This window comes from Podarcis muralis, chromosome Z (assembly GCF_964188315.1).
Source record: "Podarcis muralis chromosome Z, rPodMur119.hap1.1, whole genome shotgun sequence".
In the NCBI taxonomy this organism is placed as follows: Eukaryota; Metazoa; Chordata; class Lepidosauria; order Squamata; family Lacertidae; genus Podarcis; species Podarcis muralis.
Window position 1 is genome coordinate 41,328,494 of NC_135673.1, and position 14,812 is coordinate 41,343,305.

The following is a 14,812-nucleotide window of genomic DNA, read 5'->3' on the forward strand; positions in this document are numbered from 1 at the left end:
ACGTCAATGGTCCGGGCGTCAGCGTCTCCATCGACAGCCGCTGCATCGGCGTTGTGCTGACCTCCAAGTACTGCTAGGCCAGAGAAGCAGTCAGTGCCAGCGTGGTGTAGTGGTTAAGAGCGGTGGACTCGTAACCTGGTGAACTGGGTTCGCATCTCCGCTCCCCCGTATGCAGCTGCTGGGTGACCTTGGGCCAGTCACACTTCTTTGAAGACTCTCAGCCCCACTCACCTCACAGAGTGTTTGTTGTGGGGGAGGAAGGGAAAGGAGAATGTTAGCCACTTTGAGACTCCTTCGGGTAGTGAAAAAGCGGGATATCAAATCCTAACTCATCTCTTCTTCTCCGCAGAGGTGCTGCCTGGACATGGCAGCCTCGACCACGTCTGTCCCCCAATAAACCTGCTTTTAACTCTCTCTCTCTCTCTCTCTCTCTCTCTCTCTCTCTCTCTCTCTCTCTCTCTCCCTCCCTCCCTCCCTCTCAAAAAAAAAAAGGTAATCAGGGCAACCATCACTGAGCTAAGCGCAAGTAACAAACTCTGAAAACTGACAAGAATGTAAGCAGAATGGGGTAGAAATAATCTGTCTATAGTACCGTAATATGCTAGAAATCCTGAATTGGCCTTTTTTGTTGACTTCTGTTCAGCGGTCAGCCGGCTTGCTCTGTTCTCATGAATGGGGGAAACTCTGCGCATTTCACCAAGTACAAAAGAGTAGACACCCAGTAAGAGTTCATAAAAGTACATTTTTATTTTTCTTTCAAAATACTATGTACAAATCTGTTAAAGCACATGGGAGACATGTTGATTCTTGGCCAATGGACCTTCACAACAGCGTGAGTATTCCCGGCTAGAATTCTTAAATGCCCCCATAAGACACTTCCTCACCCCCTCCCTGCCCATTTTACAAAATACTTTTATGAATAGGAACATTTATAAATGTATCTATCTTTGACATCATATAAAATAAACTAAATATTCAATTCTAAGGCTTTTGCTGCTTTTTAAAAATCTTTTCATTTCTGTCCTTTCTTGTCGTGTGGTTTTTTGTTTTTTTTACATAGTTAATATGCCACGATATAGACAACGTACGTTAGAAGAATCTGTATCTGTCAAACCAAACCTGGCCAGATCAACCAGCCGTTAGCTTATATATATTTATATCTATGTACAAAATGCATTTAAAAGTGCAAGGCTTCAGAAATGTGCCTGTGTTTTCTGAAGCCTGTAATTGCGTTAACAAATCCTCTTTATACATCAAAATGAGGCTATAGCCTTCTCACATTTGTATTTTGAGGCGCCATGGGAAACTCTTGAGCCAGAGTTTTAAATAAACACCAGCAAAGAGTCCATGGGCCCATTATATCTAATATGGAACTGTTAACCAGTAGAACTGTCCCCTTGGATTCTCCAGGCTAATTAACTCTATCCAATTCCAAATTCTTCTCTCCCATAACACAGAGGTAAACCATTGGATAGCATCAGTTTCTTAAAAAATATATCTGTTTTGGGATGGGGAGAAAGAAAACAAGCTTGAAGGTTGGTGGCAGCTAAATCTAAAGTCCCCAATGCAGAGCTGACCTAGGCAATTGCCTAAGCAAGGCACTGCAGAAACACTGAAGGGGAGGTGCCGGATCATGGCCCCTCTCTCTCTTGTCAGGGGATGGGGAGAACTGGTTCAAACTTCACAATAAAATGGAACATGCATTTTGGCATAACGTTTCTTCCTCCCCTGAACAGTGCATGCGATGAATCAACACCGGGCAGTGACTGTCCCACCTCGTGCAACGTTTTATGAAGGAAGAAGTTCCTTACTAATAAAGTGCATGGTTTTACCTTTCCCCCAGTGTAAAACAATATCTCTTCCCCAGTGCACGTGGTTGCCATACTAAGGGCTTGATTTCTAAAGCACAGCCCACCACAAACTGTAGTCTCATATAGGTCTGTATCGCTGTGGGGAAATGGGCATAACTCAGGCTCAAAAAGAGGGGGGAAATCCAAATGCCCTGCAAGTCTGTAAGATGATCCGTGAATTACCCCTCCTTAGACATGCCAAACCATGTTGGTTCTGTTTGACTGGGGTGTTTTCCAAAACTAATTTTGTTCACCAACATGCCCAATTTTCTCCACAAAATCCGGATTTAAAGTTTTGAGTGCAGATAGCTAAAATAAGACAGTCAAGCTCTCCCACTTACTGGGTTTGCATGAGGAGCTCCCTCTTGTCCCTCAAATTCCAAAGTGCCTTGCGAGAGAGACAAAGAGCCAGCTCTAGATGCCAGAGAGGGCATACAGCACTCTTCTCCACAGCCTCTGCTGAGTCTGTCACATAAAAAAAAACAATGGAAGTGGGGAAGGATGTCACGTTGACAACTTGCTGCAAAAACTTATTAAGGTTGACCCCCCCCCCCAGGTGTTCTAAAGTGCATGAAGATAGGGGATGGGAGGGGGAGAAAGGTAACATTGGTGTGATTCTATGAAAGAGGCTGTGTACCCCCAACTATTGGCTGTGTTGACTAGGGATGATGGGAGCTAGAGTCAACAGCCTCTGCAGGGTTTCCCAAAGGATTGCTATCCCTGTGCTCAAAGTGACAACGGAACAAAGGACCTAAGAGCGACAGAGGATGTTCCTTCACTCGCACCAAAAGTGTTGATACCACTACTATTGGGAGTGGATTCATCCTGCTGGGGGACTAGACGATTGCTGTGGCCTTGACATCACTATTGATACAAGTACACAGCAGAACTGGGTGTGCAGCTAATGTGCACCCTTTCCCTCTTAAAAGCGGTCCTACTGATGTCTCCTGTCTCAGCTGGATAGCTAAGTTGGTTAGAGCATGGTGCTGATAATGCTAAGGCTGCAGGTTTGATCCAGCTGCAAATTCCTAGATGACCCTCAAGGTCGCTTCCACCTCTATGATTCAGTGATTCAAGCAGATGCCCACTGCCTTGTGCCTGGCACCGGAAACTTTCTCCCCTGCATAAGATGATTTCAGTAGCATTTTCTGAAGGGAGAGCTAGCACTACCAAAAGCCAGTTACTTACAGGAGCAAAGTGACCCTATTCCAGGTTAGAGAGGGGAGAGAACCCTCAACTTGAAATGGCAGTGGTGCCCATTTAGAACTAGACACAGCTTTACATAATGGGTGGCTAACCTTTGACTCCCAACTGCAACTCCCTTCATGCATGATTGTTGGCTGGGGCTAATGAGAGCTGGAATCAGACATCAGCTGGAGGGCCACTGTGTTCCAAACCCTGGCCTAATAATGCCTTAGTTCCATTGCATCTGTAGTTGTAACAAATGAGCGTCAGTGCTGAGCTCGTTAGCAGAGACCGGCACAACATTACAGCACCCACATGTGAAACCCTTTTCAGACAGCTGCTGTTGTTTAATAATGCCTTCCTACGCCTTTTTTCCAAGAAATGGCAGACAAGCTGACATTGTTGGTGCTTAGTGTGTTTTCATTTAGGTTTCTTGCATTTGGTTAATACATTTATTATTTCAAAAAAATAAAAGCCACAAATCCGAACATTTGAAACAGGCTCTCTGTAAGCCTCAACATTTTGCTGGGGTGGCGGAGCAGCTATCAGTGAAATACAGACATGCCTAGAGTTGCTCCAGCTTTTCTTCCTGCAGTTACCAAGGGGATAAAGAAAACCATATTCTACATTCTTTGAAATGCTGTTTGTTTGTTTTCTAAACTGGCATTTTGGCCCAGGTGCCTACTGTGCCCTGGGCCTGCCAAGGACTAAATAGAGGAGCTGGTTCCAGATTTATTGTGTTTTCCGTTCTCACACATACACCTTGGTGGAGAAGAGAGGGCCACTAAAAACTGGGAAGTACCAGCCAGAGGAAGGTCCGGCAACTGCTCTGCCTTTCCTTCCTTAGACTGACTGGGGGAAATGAACTGGAGAGAGATATAAGCTCTCCTTTATGTACCCACCCATCTTTTCCTAATGCAAAGCAATACATTGTGCATTACACTTGAAAGCAAGATGGTTCCAAGCTCCTCTTAAATGCCTTACATTCTCCTCTTAAAAGACACGGGACAAGCTGAGAAGGCCACTGCCCCCCAGTAGACTCTCTGCAGGTTTGGACTATGTATTGCAATTAAAGCAAGCAAAGTACACCTGTACACTTTCGAAGGGCTTGTGAAATTTTAGTTGTGTGCGTTTGCACATCAGTAGTAGAGAATTAACAATACAGTGGTACCTCAGGTTAAGAACTTAATTCGTTCCGGAGGTCTGTTCTTAACCTGAAGCACCACTTTAGTGAAGGGGGCCTCCCACTGCTGCTGTGCTGCCGCCATATGATTTTTGTTCTCATCCTGAAGCAAAGTTCTTAACCCGAGGTACTATTTATGGCTTAGCAGAGTCTGTAACCTGAAGCATCTGTAACCTGAAGTGTCTGTAACCCGAGGTACCACTGTATAGTCATACCTCATGTTACGTTTGCTTCATTTTACATTTTTTCAGGTTGCGTCCCATGGCAACCCGGAAGTACCAGAAAGGGTTACTTCCGGGTTTCGCCACTCGCACATGCGCATAAACTCTAAATTGCGCTTCATGCATGCGTACAAGCGCCAAATTGCACCATGCACCTGCGCAGATACGGCGCTTCAGGTTGCGGGCTTTTCATGTTGCGAACGAGCCTCCAGAACGGATCCTGTTCGCAACCAGAGGTACCACTATACTGGTAAGTAAAGGGGAAAAGAAGACCCTTTGTACACAGTGATTGATCTCTAGTGCTGCCTGAGAATCTTCAGAATACAGAGCTACTATGCTTCAAACGATTGTAGCTTTGTTTTTCATTGAAGTTATGGCCCTGAACTTTTACTAAATGAATCTACTCTGATGTTGCAGGTAGAAAAACCCTCTTTCTAACAGCCAGCAACAGGTGGATGTTGTTGTTGTTGTTAACCAGATCCCTAAATGCAACCTCATTTCTTCTTTTCTTTAAAGAAGTTTTAGTGAAAGTTGCCTTCTGCACCCAGCATATAAAAAATGTACAAGTCGAGCACACTTACATTTGCAAAAACAAAACAAAACAAAAAATGCCCCTAACAATTAATTAAGTATTAATTTTCCTTTGGAAACACACAAACCAGTAGGGGACACTTTGGTATACACACCCACTGAAGAATATATTCTTTTTTTTTAAGAAAACGTTCATAAATATATAAACACACTTAAAGTGACCATTTAAAAAAATACAATTTATTGCTAACGCTACTGACTTGTAACATCGTAGGTATCCTTGTTTAGGTAGAAACTCCACTTTGCCAAATTCTACCTACTAAGTAGCAAAACCACAAAGTTTGCTTTTGTCTTTGGGCATCAAGATACTTCCCCCACAGAAAGGTTCATTGGATAGACACAGAGAGAAAGAAAGGGAAGGATCTCTTTCTTGCACCTCCTGAAAAATATATATATTTGGCTAAATGGGCAGTAGAAATAGGTAGGTTTATATATCTGGACTTTGCAACAAAATAGGAGAAACTCTTAGACACATCATAACTCTCATAACTCTTTAACAGTGAAAGGGGCTGGTGCAAAAAGAAGAAATTCAGGCAAGAGTGGTGTCATAAACAGCAGCAGCAGCAGCATTACCCAATTATCCAAAGAAACTATGGGATTCACATATAGGGAAATGGTTGGGTAATGGGATAGAGTGCTGGGGAATATGTTCAGTAATCCACACATGAACTACTACACAAAAATTAAATCTGTATATACACAAATACATCCACAAAAGAAAAAAAGTTATATGGTCGTGAGTTGATGCTTACAGTTCCATCTGTGTTCACAGTGATTCACAGTGAATTTCAGCAACGATTGTTTTAGAAAAAGGAAAAAATAAGACTTGGCTGCCTCCTGCACAGGTGTGTGGTTTTCTGCCGCATAACGCATCAGCGTGTAAACTTTACTAATATTTTTTTAAAAAACAAAAAACCTGCAGGCTAGAATTCCATCTACCATATTTATAAATATAACTAATATTCATATATATGGCTTTGCAGCACACAAAGGCGGCTGCTCTCCTGAAAAATAATCCTCTCCCCCTCACTTGGGCAAGTTAAGCTCATTTTTGTTTTAATTATTGCAGGTGAGCAATGAACCCTATCTGCCAGCGAACCTTTCCTGGCAGACAGAAGCATCCAAAAATGAATCAGCCTTGCCCCCGGGCTCCATTCACCCCCCCCAATCTCTAGCCAAAGGATGTACAGACGAGATGCTCTAGCTGCACACAGTTTAAGCGGTTAAGAAATGCCAAGCTTGGCTTTTGATCCCACTTTGCTGGAGTAGTGTTGCTCCTGGGTGGTTCCTTTGTTTGTTTTCCTTCCAAGTAAGTGCAAGAAACTCCCAACCTGCTCTCCACTCCAGCCAGGGCCCTTCCCCGGTTCTGGCATGTTCCTCACCTTCCAGGCGTACCAGGAAGGAAGGACCTTCATCTCCTCTGTGCTTTGCCCCTCCATCCACTCACTTCTGCTCAGCACAGCCGCTACCCCGAAGACTGCCGCCACCACCAAGGCTTCAAGGCAGCTGCATTTCAGGCAGGTCTTGTAAACTGCAAGGCTGGCCTTGCAGGTGCTGGCTCTGTGGCTGCGGGTGGTGAAAATATCCCATGGTGGCATTCTGCGGCGGTACATGAGGTTGCTGGAACAGGCGCTGGTTCTGGCCCGGCTCAGCCGCACCTTGCATCTGCGGGATAACACAACAGCCTTTAGCACTGGGAACGCCCAGCCCTCCCACATATGTACCCCTCCTCTTGTAATACTGGAAGACAGTGTCACCCAGTAAAGCCGAGCCTTGAGGACTAGCAAAAGGAAGCAATCTTTCACACAGTGCATAGTTAAAGCTATAGACCTTGCCTCCCACCTTGGCATTCCTATCAGTCATCACGCCTTCCACAATCTCGCTGGAAACTAGTAGCTTGTTACCTGAAGGTAGAGGTGATGCTGTTGAACTGGCTGCGGTTGCCACTGGTGGAGGGTGTTGGGAGGAGGGTGGCTCTGCTGCGGGGCAATGTTGGCGCGTGGAATCATCACAGAGGAGGTGAAGACAGGTGACGGAGTGGCGGCGCATGTGATTGGCTGCATCTGTATTGCAGCAGGCAGCCCTTGCTGCTCCGGAGCAAATCTGCAACACAGGTAGCAGGTAACAGATCAAAAACCACAGCAGTGGTGGCTGACCGGTGCCCCGTCCAGATGTCCTGAACTAGATCTGGTGCTGATGGAGCCAGGAGCCTGGGAACATCTGGGTGCCCACTGGTTAACCACCCCCTGATGCAACATTTTCCAGCTCTCACTGCTGTGACAATCTGCTTGAAAGATGTGGCAATGCTCTCTGAACCCTCGGAAGCAGGAGTGATGGCAGGACAAGGGTTTAATGTGGCTAGCAAGCAAAGGCTCAGTGCGCTTCCCCTTTTTTCCTTCCCCTTTTTTTGTAGTCACCAAACCACAGAATAAAATCAGCTATAGCCATTCTAAAAATGCAGAATACTTTAGGCAAAGTCAGAAATGGGAGCTCTCCTGCATAATGTATGCTGCTGGCAGAATCCAGCTTTTCATGGCAGAGAGTTTAGGTTGCCTGGGTGCATAATCTTTTGTTCAGCATGTAGGGCACATAGCCCAGGCTGCATTCATATCTTAACTACTATGGAAGTTGAAAATGGAAGTCTAGGGTCAGCTTTGCCCATTTAGAGGTACTAGCCTGCCTTTTTGTGTTGTACTTCTGACAGGAAGGCAGCCCAGCCTATGCGCCCTCTACATGCTTCCCATGATATCCGCTCTTTGCTTTGGTTTTGTTCAAGAGTTGAACAGAGCAGAGCGATCTTGGGAGCTGGTGGAAGTAGCTATGAAGATGCTGTGCAGCCACATATCAGGGAATCCTAGTTTAAAAGATTCCTGTGCCAGGCAGGGGAAAGGACTAGACAGCCTCTAATATAGAGGCTTCTTACCCTGAAATTGTTTGGTTTTAATTGTGAGAAGGCTTTTTTTGCCTGCTGTCTGCCAGTATTGATCTGTGAAGACTTATTGCTCCCATGCACCTCAGATGTTGCAGGCTGCACAGGCTGACCTAAAAACGTGGCAATGAGCAGGTTCGATAACCTCTTGCCAGCACAGTTTCAGAGCCGTTGCTTGCCTCTTCAGAGACCAGGGACCAAACACTGGTGGCTGGTGCACACTGGGACTGATAGGGAGGAAGACAGGAAGACCAACACCAGGTGGCACCAGAGCCAATGACAGGCAGAGCCAACTCACTCTAATTTTGCCTGCATCCTCCTCCCTTGTAAGTTCTTCAAGGGTGCAGCACTGAGGCAGGGAAGGAGGGAGCTGGCAGCCAGAGTCACTTTTGTAAGTAAGAAGGCAGGCAAATTGGGGCTAGCTCAGGACAGGCTGAAGTTGATGGAGCAGGGCCCCATTTGCCCTCCACTGGGACCAAACCAGCACTGAAGTGCTTGTTGTTGTTGTTTTGCATTAAACCCTTCCTCCCCTGCTGAGGCTGAACAGGAAAATCCCTGCTAAAACAAAAAATAAAAAATGGTGCTAGGTAAAGGTAAAAGGACTCCTGACCATTAAGTCCAGTCGTGACCAACTCTGGGGTTGCGGTGCTCATCTCGCTTTACTGGCGAGGTCAGGTGGCCAGCATGACTAAGCCGCTTCTGGCGAACCAGAGCAGCGCACGGAAAGGCCGTTTACCTTCCCGCCAGAGCAGTACCTATTTATCTACTTGCACTTTGACATGCTTTCGAACTAGTAGGTGGGCAGGAGCTGGGACTGAGCAACGGGAGCTCACCCCGTCGTGGGGATTAGAACCGCTGACCTTCTGATCAGCAAGTCCTAGGCTCTGTGGTTTAACCCACAGCACCACCCAAAAAATGGTGCTGCATGGTGTCAAAAAGGGATTTCCTCCCAATGCAAATACCAGCTTCCAGGAGGGATTTTCATCTGGGCTTCTGCAGGGGCAGAAAAGGTTGCCCCTTCCCCACAATCACACCTCACTGTTGATATTACATGCCTTGGGTGAGGGCAGGGAAACAGTGCAGGACGTACCTAACACTTCACAATCTGGCTTGGAAAGTTGGCTATTGGAAGGACCACTCATACAAATGAGCCCAGGAGAAGCAAAGCAATGGAGCCCTCTCCATCCTGTGGCCCTCTAGATGTCAACTCCCATCAACGCCACAGCCAAGGGAAGATGGGAGTTGTAGTTAAGCAACATGTGGAGAGCCACAGTAGGGGAAGGCTGCCAGAACGAACTGCAAAGGGAAGTGGAATCAGCTCATCGCCAGGAGAGAGCAAAAACAATAATAATACCATCAGTAACGTCCCCTACTTACACTTCTCAGCATACATATACCTGCATCCGTACCTTAGAGTCCGATCTTGGGTGTAATTGGACTGCTGTTGCCTTTCACCAATTTCAGCTGACATTGGAGTAGAGGCAGTGATAGGGTGCGCCTGAGAGAACACCATTGGGTTGTTGTACAGCGGCATCGCAATGCTCATCTGCATTGGCAAGCAGGCCTGCTGGACCTGCTTTCCTCTCATGGCCTGCTTTTGCTGCTGCTGTTGTTGTTGTTGTTGTTGTTGCTGCTGCTGCTGTACCTGATACATAAATGCACACACCCCTTTGTCAGAATGAGCACATTGTTTGTTTGGCATGTTCACATCCTTCTCTTCCGCTACACAGAGGGTTCAGAGTAGCTTGCAACCATGCAAATTGGTATACAAATAGGAAAGCCATTCTCCTGAGTGTTGAGCCTGATGCAGCCAAAATACCATCTCCAATGCAGGGAGGGGCGCACACAGGCTCCCTTGCACCCTTGGCAAGGAATAGTATTGACAGTCCATCCCCACCCCCCAATCCCTTGGATCCTTGGCAAGGAGCTGTATTGGTATGCCTCCCACGCCAACCATGGATCAGAAACTCAAAAAGTTCCACACACCGCCAGTGACTTCCTCCACGGCCCAGAGTAGTAGAGGGAAGACCCAGGGAGGGTGTGGACGGATGAGCAGGCTCCCAGCCACTCTGAGCCACACACCAGGCCTGTGCCATTGGCAGGGGCTAGCCTGGCCAACTCCCAGCACAAGGTATTGACAGATCTGGGGGAATCCCAAAGTTTATAAAAGTACGAAGAGCAAAAGAGCAAAAACCAACAGCCCAGTGAGGACTGTGCATGCAAGGTGTACACAGAATGCTGACTGACAGTTGGGGGCATGGAACAGGGAAATGGATTTATTATTATTATTATTTTATTTGTACCCAAGGAAGGCATGTTTTCCTGCATGGAACACTGAACAGCTGCACGTTCACACTGCAACATTACCTGGGTAAGTGTGCCTAGAACCTCCTGGAATCTTACAGAGCTCAGAAATTGGGGTGGCATGCAACAATATAATAATCATTACAAAAACCAACTTGCAGAAGTAAGTCTCAATGGGGCTTACTTCCACATATGTGGATATAGAATAGCAGCCTTAAGGCTGCATCAAGTCTGGATCCAACTACACAATCCTAACCACGCCTACTCAAAAAATAGATTCAGGTAGGTAGCCATGTTGGTCTGATGTAGTCAAAATAAAAAAAATTGTCCAGTAGCACCTTATAGACCAACTAAGTTTGTTCTGGTATAAGAAGTGTGCATGAACACAAAAACTTATACCAGAACAGTTGGTCTATAAAGGTGCTACTGGACAATTAATATTTTTTACTCAAAAAATAATTCCTATCAAACTCAATGGGGCTCAAGCAGGGTTTGGATTGCACCCTAAATTGGCTGAATTTATGCACAATTAATATCAACGGGACAAGTTAGTCATGACTTAAGTCTCACTGACTTAATTGTGAACTAAGTTCAACTATCAGCCTCTAAACCCTGTAATCAGCTAGAATCAAAAGCACCATCAAATACAGCAATCAATATAATATCCAGAACTGCCTAATTACAAAGGCTGCTAGAATAAAAACACTTTAAACTTTTTATCTAAGAGACAGGAACAAGGATCGCCACAATGGGGGTGGATTCCAGAGCTGCAGTATCACCCCTGAGAAGACCCTGCAAGTCTTGTGAAGGCCCTGTAAAATCAGGGTAGTGGGTGTATAGGGGAGCAGGCAGTAATCAGGGACTCAGCTATATTAGTAAAAAAAACCAGTGTTTTGAATGTGTTATGAACATGCAACACCAGATGGTGTTGGATAGCAAGACAGATAAATAAAATTCTAAGCGGAATCCCATAGCATTTTTTTCTGTTGTTATAACTATTTAATTTCTGACTTATTCATAGCGTTACCCGCCCCTGTGTGTAGATCCACCCCAGGTTATACAGCTTTAAAATGGTGATGCATTTAGCACGACGCTGAACAAAAGCCACCACCTGGGATGATGTGACACAAGGGTCCCTGAGGAATTGCTGAGGCGATGGCAGGTGTGTGCCGCAGAACTGCTTTGATCCCATAAGGCCTTGCTGCTGGGATTTCTTTGAGGCGGCTGGTCTGCTCGCAACTGCTGCTGCTTGTTGCTGGGAAGGCCTCCTTGGGTTCTGGTGTTGCACCCCACTGAAGACCATGGGCATAGGCTGTTGCATCAGCATCTATCGGAAAAGTGGGAGTGGGGAGAGACATTGGGGGTTGTCACTAGCAATGCACACACGGGAACGCCTACAAAGATGATGGCTTGAAATTTGGCGTGCACAAAATAAAGAGGGCCCACAGAAGTTGATAAAGTAATCTCTGTAGATGGTGGCCAACCAGACATCATTTTTATTGTGCACTTGTGATGATTTGTGCTCCTGATGCTACTGCGGCAGTCACATTCAATTCTGCTTTCAATACTGTTGTTTCGGGGCTGTCACACTGTTTCGTTTCCAAGCAGTGCACATCCCGTAACTTCCAGCTGGATTCCTGTAACATTCTATGCAACAAATGTTTTGGTTTAGTTTTGTCCAACTCTTGCCCCTCTGGCAGAATAAACCCACCCCTACTGCACTATTTTTGTGCCTATGTTGCAGAAAACACGTTAGGGGCTGTTAAGCTTGTAGCAAGCCCAGTGCTGTGAAAAGAATTCGCCAAGTTGCAGCAACATCCAGAACAGCCATTAGATGTCACCCAAGCATCAAACATATTCTCATGTTAACCTATCAGTGATTAAAACTGAGAGTTGGCACACCAGGGGAAAAAATGGTTATATTTTAACACAAATATGCATTTTTAAACTTCTTTTAAAAACACATCCAGAACTGTTGCTTTTAAGGAAATTCCCTTTTCTCTACTTGTCAAGCAATAACCACTTTTCCTCGACGCTCATGGGGCATTGGGCATCTATATAAGCAGGATGCTGCTTGTATCAGCAGAGGTTGGTGGAAAAAAGGTCTCTGGTAGTTTCAGTCTAACAGACAGCGAGTCTTGCTCATGCTGAAATGAAAGGGCTAAAGCAAACTGTAGCTCCTACACGACATATGATGAATAAGGAAGGCTTATGCCACATTAAATTCATCAGTCTTTAAGGTGTCATGGGACTCTATTCTTATAACCCCTAATTTCCAAATGGCTGCAGGTCGTTGTTTTCCCTACACCAACACACTCTGAATAGAAAATGTAAGGCTTTTTGGGAAGAAATAACTTGAGCAATCGGAGGTTATTTTGCACATAATTAGCAACACTGCAAGGTCAGGTGAATGAATTGCTGTGTAGCCTTATGCAACAGTGACTCCTGCTGAAGCAAAGAGGGATCCGGCATACCTGATTGCAGAGCGTTGCCAGTATATTTATTTACTTGTTTGAAATACTTGTATACAGTGCTGCTTTCCCATTAAAATTCTTTAAAACTTTTTTTTATGATATTACAGTCTGGTTTGATTGTTTTTATATTGGAAGCTTTTATATCGCTGTGATATATTGTTGTGACGCAGAAGTACATAAATATTTTAATAAAGAAATAAAAGGCAGATTTCTATATTCCAACATGGAAAAGGCCCTCTCTCTTGGCTGTGACCCAAGCAATTTATAAAAGAGGGGTGCAACTCTATGTGATTTAAGCATATTTATTCAGTACACTCAGGTTTGTAATGTGGGCCATTCAGCAGTTACACCTATAGCAAGTCAGGGAAGCTTTATAAAAGTTGATATCCCCACCACTTTTTTTTTTTACAATAAATGACTGGCATGAACACATGTGGACAGATGGACTTGCAAAATATCTGCGGACCACATTCCCACCCCACCCCCCATGCCTGAGGTTCCCTATATAGGAAATACCTGCAAATTGGAGTCCTGCACCAGTTGAAGCTGCTCTTTGATCACATGCAGTTCCTCTTGTTGCGTCTTGATGTCAGCCTGCAATATGCGCGTTCTCTCCTCAAGCTGTTCCTTCAAATGATGCATCATCCCTATCTGAGTTGGGAAGTGATACACTGGCTGGAAGCATAGAGGAGAAAGGAGCATTACCCAATCTGCAACTTTTACATGCAGTTATTATTTCTGCCTTCAGAGAAACTGGGCTATATGGATCGATGTAGTGTAAAGGGAGCTTCCTATGTTCCTAAAAATCTGCAATGCAACAGGTAACTACAGCATCGCTGACCCAGGCAGCCTCAGCCTAAATAACGCCAGTGAAGAGGAAACCACCAGTCTGTTCCATCATCAAGCAGCTCTTACACCTAACGACATTCAGCCGAAATCTGCTTCTCCTGCAATTTTCAACCCACTGGGTTCTGGTCCTGCTTTCTGCAGTAATGAAGTCTGCCCCATCGTTTGTGTGTCCACAGCTCTTCAGATATTAAGACAACCACTGTCCTGTCTCCCTTTAACCTCCTCTTCTCCATGCTAAAAACATAACTTATTGTTCCAGGCATTCCTCAAAGGACCTGTGGTCTCCTCTATAAGACACTGCAGATCTGTCACCTGCTGAGCTTTAGCAACTTCGGAGTGTCAGGTGATCCCAGACCACTCATTGGGCTCATTGTGATTGTTTTTAAAACTTTGCTTTAAGGATTTGTTTTCCAGTTCTGTTGAACAACAAACCAGTAACCAACATTTTACTGGGCTATAAATAATACCAAAGACAAAAAAACCACAAAATGGTCTCCAAACTAATCGTTGCAACGTTCAAAATCAAATGCAAAAACATGTCAAGGTCAGAATCTTCTGTCTGCAGCAGGCAGGATTAAGCAATCTCTATCACACCATGATCACTGCAGCCCTCCAGTCGCCTATGGGGCTCACCTGGTATTGCTGGGTTGTTGGTGTTTTGTTTCTTTTTAAGTATTTTTATTGCATTTTTGTTTTATTTTAAGCAATGCAAACCTAACAACAGCAGGGAGCTAAGATATGAGGAGAGCAAATTATAGATCAGAAGGGAAATGGGACTGCTGTGAGGAGATGAATGGAGATACATGCAAATTGATTGGTGTTTAAGGAATATATGTCAACCTATGCAGCCGTATGTCGGGTGTGTGTGTGTGGAATGCTTGGGAACTGTTTCAGATAGTAAGCTGTACATTCATGTGTAGAAAGGACAATATAATCTCTTGCAGATCATCTATTTATTGAGCATTCGTCTTCATTTACTTGCACAAGCCTCATGCAGAGGTCTAGCATGCATTCGGATTTGCTTGTGGGGAAGTTAAATTACAACAAGCATTCATCCCGAATCACTTCCATGGTGTAACATGCCTTCCTGTCAATCATTCATCCAAGCTATGCTTTTTATATTATTATTATATTATATTATATTATATTATATTATATTATATTATATTATTTCTTTTTATATACAGTGGTACCTCGGGTTACATACGCTTCAGGTTACATACACT

General features: G+C 44.8%; 1 protein-coding gene across 3 annotated transcripts in view; it reads right to left on the bottom strand.

The window, feature by feature from the left end:
* Positions 1-728: 728 nt before the first annotated feature.
* The window catches only part of PASD1 (PAS domain containing repressor 1), a 100,026-nt gene continuing 85,942 nt past the window's right edge, over positions 729-14,812 (bottom strand). For all 3 annotated transcript variants that reach the window (XM_077922245.1, XM_077922246.1, XM_077922247.1), the window contains 5 exons: positions 13,254-13,412; positions 11,375-11,590; positions 9,369-9,598; positions 6,935-7,133; positions 729-6,695 (listed from right to left, as the gene is read on the bottom strand). In XM_077922245.1, the coding sequence (XP_077778371.1) occupies positions 6,528-6,695; positions 6,935-7,133; positions 9,369-9,598; positions 11,375-11,590; positions 13,254-13,412 (972 nt within the window). In that variant the 3' untranslated portion in view covers positions 729-6,527. The remainder of the gene's footprint in view (positions 6,696-6,934; positions 7,134-9,368; positions 9,599-11,374; positions 11,591-13,253; positions 13,413-14,812) is intronic.